This window comes from Furipterus horrens, unplaced genomic scaffold (assembly GCF_987537825.1).
Source record: "Furipterus horrens unplaced genomic scaffold, mFurHor1.1.pri manual_scaffold_8, whole genome shotgun sequence".
In the NCBI taxonomy this organism is placed as follows: Eukaryota; Metazoa; Chordata; class Mammalia; order Chiroptera; family Furipteridae; genus Furipterus; species Furipterus horrens.
The window spans coordinates 65127973-65136394 of NW_028327178.1; the positions used below are offsets into that span (position 1 = coordinate 65127973).

An 8422-nucleotide genomic window follows, 5' to 3' on the forward strand; every position below is an offset into this window, starting at 1 on the left:
GTTGCTATGCAGGAAGTGGGAAGCAAAACTGCCTGGCTCCTTTTAGGAACAACAAAACTGCTGAAGGCAGCAGGAGTCAGGCCTGGATCCTCTTTCCAGGCCCGGGGCCAGATGTCAAGCCCAGTGCCAGGAGGCCAGAAACATTTTTGTTTTTTCTTTCTGGTGCTTTTTGTGCACTGCCTCCTCCCAACACATTATTTGCACTGTGAAACCCTAAAAACTGTTAAATTTTACCCAATTTGGTTTCATGTTCTCAAGGAGCTTGGCAGTGTGTTAGACACTCAGACATTCCCACAGCTTAGTTTCTATTTAAAAACTGTCTCTCTATTTAAAGTTCATGATGAGGGGAATAAAAGAAAAAAAGACTTCCAGAATTGAAGGGAACGTGAGATAGACGGAAGAAAAATCTAGTTTACTTCTAAAAAAGGCTGAACATTATAACCATCCATGGCCTCATGTCTGAAGTCTGAGGATTTTTTTCCCATCTCTGGTTGTTTCCAAACCAAAATGGAATTTATTATGGGTTACTCAGTGAGCTTTTTCAAGGTCCTGGCCCTCAAAAGCCTCCACTCAATCTGTAGCATGCCATTTAAGCTCCTTGTACAAATGGGAGAGAATGTAACCAAAATAAAGCACCTGGAGTCCCAGAACTGTAACAATCTTTTTCCTCATGTGGCCACATTTTCCCAGCGCTTAGCCAGGACCCAGCAAAGCTGCCTGGCTCCTTTTGTGAACAGCAAAACCGTGATGAAGGCAACAGGACTCAGAAAACTATTCACTGCAGGAAGTCCCAGTATCCGGTGAGAAATAAGAAATACAAAAGCACAGGATGCACCTTGGGTCAAGGGGACAAGAAAAGCCCACAGCCTTTGTGTCTTTCTCTGTGCTGAAGTGTCAGTGTCTGAGCCCTCAAGTCCCCACTGAGCTCAGCTGGGACAGCCGCTGTCACTGCCAGGCTTCCAGTCTTCGGCAGAGAGCAACACAGAGGTAATAATGGCCATCTCCACTGGCCTGCTGCTGCTGCTGCTGCTCCTGAGCCCGCCTGTGGCGGGCACTGGTGCTGAGAAACAGGCCGTGGTGTGTACGGGAACTGCCTGCTACTCAGCCCACCTGGGAAAGCTGAGTGCAGCTGAAGCCCAGCTTCACTGCAGCAAGAACGGGGGCAACCTGGCCACGGTGAGGTCTGAGGAAGAGGCCTGGCACATCCAGCAAGCACTAGCCCAGCTCCTAGAGCCCGGAGTGTCCCTGGAAACCCAGAAAGGCAAGTTCTGGATAGGACTCCAGCGGGAAAAGAGGAAGTGCTTAAACCTCACCCTGCCTCTGAAGGGTTTCAGCTGGGTGGGTGGCGGAGAGGACACATCTTATTCTAACTGGCACAAGGAGGTCAAGAGCTCATGTGTCTCCAAGCGCTGTGTGTCCCTGATGGTGGACCTGTCCCACTCATCCTTCACCAGCCACCTCCTCAAGTGGTCTGAGGGCCCCTGTGGGAGTCCGGGCTCTCCTGGAATCAGCATTAAGGGCTTCGTGTGCAAGTTCAGCTTCAAAGGCATGTGCCGGCCCCTGGCCCTGGGGGGCCCAGGCCAGGTGAACTACACCACTCCCTTCCAGGCCACCAGCTCCTCCTTGGAGGCTGTGCCTTTTGCCTCTGTGGCCAATGTGGCCTGTGGGGATGGGGATAATAGTAGGCAGCATTTCTTCCTGTGCAAGGAGAAGGCCACTGATGTGTTTGACTGGGACAGCTCAGGACCTCTCTGTGTCAGCCCTGAGCTCGGCTGTAACTTCAATAATGGAGGCTGCCATCAGGACTGCTTTGAAGGGGGGGATGGATCCTTCCGCTGTGGCTGCCACCCAGGGTTCCGGCTACTGGACGACCTGGTAACCTGTATGTCCCGGAACCCTTGTAGCTCCAGCCCGTGCAGAGGGTTGGCCACATGCATCCCTGGACCCCTCGGGAAAAACTACACATGCCACTGCCCCCAAGGCTACCAGTTGGACTCGACTCAGCAGGACTGTGTAGATGTGGATGAGTGCCAGGACTCTCCCTGCTCCCAGGAGTGTATCAACACCCCTGGAGGCTTCCACTGCCAGTGCTGGGTAGGCTACGAACCTGGTGGCCCTGAAAAGGGATCCTGTCAGGATGTGGATGAGTGTGCCCCTGGCCACTCACCCTGCACCCAGGGCTGCACCAACACTGATGGCTCCTTCTACTGCTCCTGTGAGAATGGCTATGTCTTGACGGGGGAGGATGGCACCCAGTGCCAGGATGTGGATGAGTGTGCGAGCTCAGAGGGCAACATTTGTGAAAGCTTATGCTTCAACATGCAGGGGTCCTTCCGCTGCGGCTGTTTGCCAGACAGGGATCTGTCATCCAATGGGGTCTCCTGTAACATAAGCCCCATGTCCCTGGGACCATCTTTGGAGTCTCCCCAGGGGGAGAACACAGGAGATAGAGAGGGAAGACTTGTGCCTTCTACTACAACAGCAAGTCCAACTGGGGACCCTGAGGACACCTCCAAGGTGGCACCCAGCATGAGGAGACCCTCCCTCCCACCAAATGCCTCTATCACCCTTATGTCACCCCAGACTTTAGCTACCACTGGGTCCCCTGACATCTGGAAGGAGCCCAGCAACAATCACCCCAAGGTCACCACTGGCCAAGAGGAGTCTACAGGTGGGAATTTCACAGTCCAACAAAGGGATGATGGCACCGATGGGCAAAAACTACTTTTGTTCTACATCCTGGGCACTGTGGTGGCCATTTTACTCTTGCTGGCTCTGGCACTAGGGCTGCTGGTATACCGCAAGCGGAGAGCCAAGAGAGAGGAAAAGAAGAACCCTCAGAGTGCAGCAGACAGCTACTCCTGGGCTCCAGGGCGAGCTGAAAGCAGGGCTATGGAGAACCAGTACAGGTAAAGAGGAGTAAGGTTGCCTGGGAGCAGGAGGGGGCAGACACAGGGAGGTGGGTGGGCAAAGACCCCTGCACAAACAGGCAGAGGGCAAGGGTAGCTGCTGTTCATGCTGGATGATAAACCTAACCCTGCTGCCAAGCTGGAGAAATACTGGAGTTCTCTTAGGGCAGTTGCCCTGCTTGCAGCATGGGTGCACATGGGCCTCTCTCAGAGTCTAGATATGCATGGCAGGGCACAGCAGCTTCCAAATGCTGTCATCTTTTGTTTTCTATAGTCCAACACCTGGGACAGACTGCTGAAGATGAGGTGGCCCCAGAGACACTGTCAGTCAGCTGTCACCATCCTCAGAGCTTAGAGCCCCTGTCAAAAGGCAGGACCCACATACTTCTGAAAGACTGTACTTGAATCTTAGCAAACAATTATAAACTTTCTCCTTAAAAGCCTGGCAACTTGGAATATGCAGGTGTATTCTAAATGTGTATGATATTCCTGAAGTGGAAGCGATGGGTCATGGTGGTGGTATCATTGTGGGAATTTTTGAATTCCCTTTTCAAATTCAAATGTGACTGGTTTTTTTTTTTCCCCCCCGCTGATTTTGTATTACAAATCAGGTGCTAATGAACTTCCCTTGAACTGCTTTCCCGCTTACTAGACTCATCTAAAAAGAAAAGGGGTTTGATAATGCTAATTAGGACTGGAATGATGTGTTTCTTTTAGTATAATGGAAAATAAGTCAATTATTTTTTAATTATATAAAAGGCTCTTTTTCTTTGTTTGTTTGCTTTTGTCAAAGGGAACATATTTAGAACTGAAGACATGTCTTTACATTTACATTCATTCATTTTTCTTATCACAAGTCTTCTGAACTTGATGTTGAAATCCTCTACAGTGACCAGAAATACACTTAATTGCTTAGTTAGCGAAGAGGTAGGGGGTTTAGAAATCACATTGCTTCGTTTTATGTTTCTAATTGTATTGGGTTTATTTGCCAGTGAAGCCTGAAAATGTGTTAAAAGTTGTATGAAGAGAGTTAAAATGGTTTTGAAAATAAATAATCAAAAGTGCTGAAGAGAGAGGCCAGGGGTCTGTTCACACATACTTGAATCTAATACTTGAATTCATTTAAATGTTCTGATGTCAATACAGACTTAGTTATTGATGAGATGAACACTCAAAAGGAAAGAGCCAAGGACAACTTGTCTCTAAGCCTGCATATCCCCAAGAATCCCCCTCACCAGACTGACCTTCCTTCACCTCAGGCAGCTCTGTATCTGAGTGCTTTGGCTGTAGATGGAGGGTGCACTAGAAAGTTTCTCATTCTGATTGTTTCTAAAGGATGTGTGAATGAAATGACTTGCTGAGTTCTGAAACCTGTCATCATAAAGCTTTTTAGCACAGTTCACAGTCAACATTGCATCCTGACACCTTGATCCTGATTTGTGGTTGTAGCACACAAAAAAGTCAAGGATGAGTCATGCAGGATGATTGTCCCAGTGCTGCTTCAGAAACTTGTGTCACCTCTCTCTCTTTTCCTTAAAGAGGTGGGTGAAGCTGGGAAGGAAGAGAGTAAAAAAAGAATAACTAAAATCACTGGCAACTATAAAAACAGCTCAGAACAACTTTCTTTATATCCTCATTTTTAAGGTCTGACTTGCAAAGATTTTCCCTTACAATGTGGTCAATAATATGAGGTTCTGCCTGTGTAGCCAGAAAGCAACTGGTTGGTCAAAATTGTTAGAGCTGCCTGAGTGACACTGCAAGGCCTTCAGTGGTCTGCGGGCTCTTTGCTGCCACTATGCAGAAGGACAAAGGGAATGTTTTTTCCTTCCAGAGACTATAAACTCTCTCAGAAGGAGAACACCCTATTGTTTCTGGTTTTGTCTTAGAAATGCAACTGTCCCAGAGTTCAACACTGTGGGTAGGAATAGTGGCAAGTGCACAGCCAACCTTCAGAGTCAAGTATATATATATATAGATGATATAGATATAGATATATAAATAGATAGATATAGATATATAGCTAATTTTGAAATGTAGATGCTATAGTTTATTATTTTTTAATTAAGCAAACGGAAAACTGCAGTGGGTTGCAAAAGAGAAGATACATGAAAGCTCTGGGGTTTGGAACTTCTGCTTTTTAAAGTCAGTTTTCACTTGGAATAAGTGGTGTTTATTCAAGGAGACAAAAGCTTTGTCCATTGGCCATAGGACCCTTGGCAGCTTGTTCTATGAGAACCAACTGCTTGGCCATTCAGATGATTTTAAAGATTTGGCCATACGTATTGCAGATCAGTATCTGCACTTGCATGAAATGAATGCAAATTCAACAGCTTTACCCCTAGACCTTTACAGTTTTTCTTTTCATTTGGTATAAGGAGACGTTGCTATTTGAATTGGCTGAGATTACCAGCTCATTTCACAGTGTTCAATTCTTCAGCTCTGCCTCATTTTCTGGTCTCTGTTTAAATTTTTCTGTGGTAGGAATAGGAAGCCTAGTTCTCTTCGCCAAGGAGACTACACAGATCCCCACTGTGGAACCCACAAGGAAATAAATGGTTGATAAATAGCAGTTTCTCAGAATCTGCTCTAGCAGAGTTGGCCCTCCAAACACCAGTGAGTTTTTCTGATCTCACACCACTGCCCACCAAGTGGCCAAGATCTTCAACCTGGATTACCTCATGCAGATTATCTGATGAAACTACTGTCCTCAAAGAGATGCATTATTCTCCCATTTAAAACTGCTGTAATTCTGTCTGAGGTATTCAAACCCTTGTATTGAGTAACTCAGGGCCACAGCTATGAATAAACAGGTGCCCATCAGCTATGTGGCCCATTTATTTATAGGGATCTCAGGTGCCCTCGCTGTGACACACTAGAGAAATGGATGGAACTGAGCATGTAGAGAGGTGGCTCTGCATGTGCAGATGCCTCCAAACATGTCCCTGGGTGGGGACAGACCAGGTGCTGTTCTTTCCTGACCTGCCAAGCAGCAGAACAAGTGAGACAATGGGGAGAAGGACAAGGTTTTACTTGATAACGGGCTCAAAGGTAATAGACACATTTGTCCAAACAGTATTTCCCATAGTTTCAATCATTCTAGGAAAATTTGGGAAACATATTTTCAACAAACTCACTTATTCCTACCCTTCACCTACCAAGGCAGATAATTTACACCTTTAAACAGACAGCCTATTCGACCCATTTCTGACTTTTAGGGACAATCATTGCTCTTTTTTCTTCATTATCATTTGGAGAAGCATGATGCAAGAGAACAATTCACCCTAGGGAATCTGAGGCATGGAGAAAACCAAGGGTGGGGCAACTATCTAATAATATCTCAAGAGTTTTGAACTTGGAGACTGTCCTTTGTAGGATGACTTACCACTGCTCAACAGCATGGCCTTAAGGTACAAACAGCCATTGAGGACAGCTTGATAATTGTAGTGCTAACATTGGGATGCCACACATCCACATGATGTCTTCCCAGCAGCATTAAGTGAGTGAATTAAATGGTTTCTGAATTGAGGACAGAGGGACTCTGGAGTGCAGTCACTGCCTAGCTTTGCAAGGCCATCTCTAGCCTTAAGTGTTATTCAGTTATAGCCTAGCAGCCCTTGGCAAAAGCTCCTCCTCACATTTTCCCATGATGAGGCAAACAAGTAGAATAAAAAGTTAAGCATATAATATAAGCTCATGTACACCATGAAGGAGGAACTGAGTAGGAAATGAATCTCTTTTCTCTTAAACACACATGCATGCTTTGCTATTGTTTTTCATGTTCTAATCATGAACATTTGTCTGAGCATATTGTGATGGACTCAGCACAGGGAAAACTTTGAAGAATATAGACTTCATCATTAGTTGCTTTTATTCCAACTTTCTTTTCCATACATATTTTTGTGAAAATTAAAAGAGGAGAGATGATATTGGACAAAAAAAAATACTAACTTCAAAAGAATGCAGTTTTTTAAAGCAAATATAGGAATGCCCTTTTGTATTATTTTTCTTCTGAGTGTCTCCATTGTTTAAGATCAGGAAAACAGGAAAACATTGCTTTCTAGCAGCTGCAAATCATGCAATGGCTCTACATATTTCCATCATCTTAAACAATAGATTCAGTGTGGGAATCTGAGATATGAGCCCTGAAAACATCTGTTCCTATATGGCTGCAAAACCCATTGCTTAAATCTGTGTGGTTTGTGGAGTCAAACAAAATAAAAAGACAATAATCAAAGCTCCCTACTATGCAACACAAATACTTTGTTCCATTCCAGATTCCAGGAACTAATGTTAACTGAATCACTTTTATAGAAATTAAATTGTGTTTTGGTCTGTTCTTAGAGTTAATGCCCATCTATTTTAGGAATAAACTCTAGAATTCTTTTCCTTAATTGTTCCTTTAATCTTTAAGGTGGAAAGTGTTTTCTTTCAGCAGATTTTGCCCTCTGCTCCCCTGGGCTGAAGTTTATTTTTTGCATATTTGGTTAAGCTTGAACAATGTTGTATGCAAGTTCTTGTTTTGTTATATTAGATGTGATTATAAATGTCTATAATCACTTCATGAAAGCTAAATGAGAATGTATTTTTAAAAGAGTGTATTTAAAATTTGTTCCACTAATTCTGGAATCATGGAATTTTAATGTAGTGTTAATTTTCATCACAGGCATAAGAATTTTGCAGGCTGTGGGGAGGGAACAGTTAAACACAACAATGATTTTCAGAATTCTGAGAAACAGAATGACCTCTTGGGTCAGCCTCAAGAAGTGGCAGGTTTGTTGTCTTATTTGCTTTTATTGTGCACCTATTCTAATAAACTCTGAAATGCATTTGTTATCAACTTGTTTTAATTTATTTCATAACAACTCAAAATACATGGCAGACTTGCATGTATGATCATTAAATGTATCCATATTCCTTTTCAATGAATTGATAAAAGAAAGTAATATGACTGCCTCCTTTCCACCTCTTCACTTACGGGAGGCAGCAATAACCCAAGAGCACTAGGTGGGTGCAAGGCAAGTTCCCCCTATCTGCACTGTCTCTTAGCACTCTGCCCTCGGGAACATGGACATACAGAGGGACTGGACTGCAGTGTGACCAGTGCCCCAGCATCTGAGACCCAGGCCTGATCAGGTGCTTTCAAATTTTGCCTTCAAATTCAGACTCCACTCTCCGGTGACTCCATCTTCACCACTTAATTTCCTGCATTGTTTTAATTGCATGGGTGACACTTGGTGCAGGATTAAACATGTTCTACTGGAGTGATGAAAAACACCATTCTCTCATTATCAGAGGATAATTATCATCAGTTTGTCAGCAAAGCGTTTCAGTTTATTTAACTAATTGGACAGGCTGACCAGATCATTCATTCTTTGGCTGCATAAATCTCATTGTGAGCGTAAGTTGGGGTAGCAGATGGTGGTCAATTCTAAGTCCACCTGCTTTGCAGATGATCTACTGGCAAGAACAAGGCTTAGGTAAGATCGAGTGCTCTACTGCTATGCTAATGGACA

The 8422-nt window shown here is 44.4% G+C and overlaps 1 protein-coding gene across 2 annotated transcripts; it reads left to right on the forward strand.

Annotated features, from left to right (window-relative positions):
• The first annotated feature begins 807 nt into the window (after window positions 1-807).
• Window positions 808-8036, forward strand: CD93 (CD93 molecule). Of its 2 annotated transcripts, none has more exons than XM_090285967.1 (2): window positions 808-2909; window positions 7956-8036. In XM_090285967.1, exons 1-2 carry the CDS (start codon window positions 994-996, stop codon window positions 8023-8025), a joined length of 1986 nt encoding a protein of 661 aa, XP_090142093.1. In that variant the 5' UTR covers window positions 808-993; the 3' UTR covers window positions 8026-8036. The 2 variants fall into 2 exon arrangements, with proteins under 2 accessions (XP_090142093.1, XP_090142094.1); XM_090285968.1 differs by lacking the exon at window positions 7956-8036 and adding an exon at window positions 3184-3473 and having other exon boundaries at window positions 809-2909.
• The last annotated feature ends 386 nt before the right edge of the window (window positions 8037-8422 follow it).

Excerpts from the sequence above, each read along its gene's own strand:
- CD93 (XM_090285967.1), top strand. The coding sequence starts at position 994 with ATGGCCATCTCCACTGGCCTGCTGCTGCTGCTGCTGCTCCTGAGCCCG. Across the intron at positions 2,910-7,955 it reads GCTATGGAGAACCAGTACAG|CACTCTGCCCTCGGGAACAT; the intron begins GTAAAGAGGAGT and ends ACTGTCTCTTAG.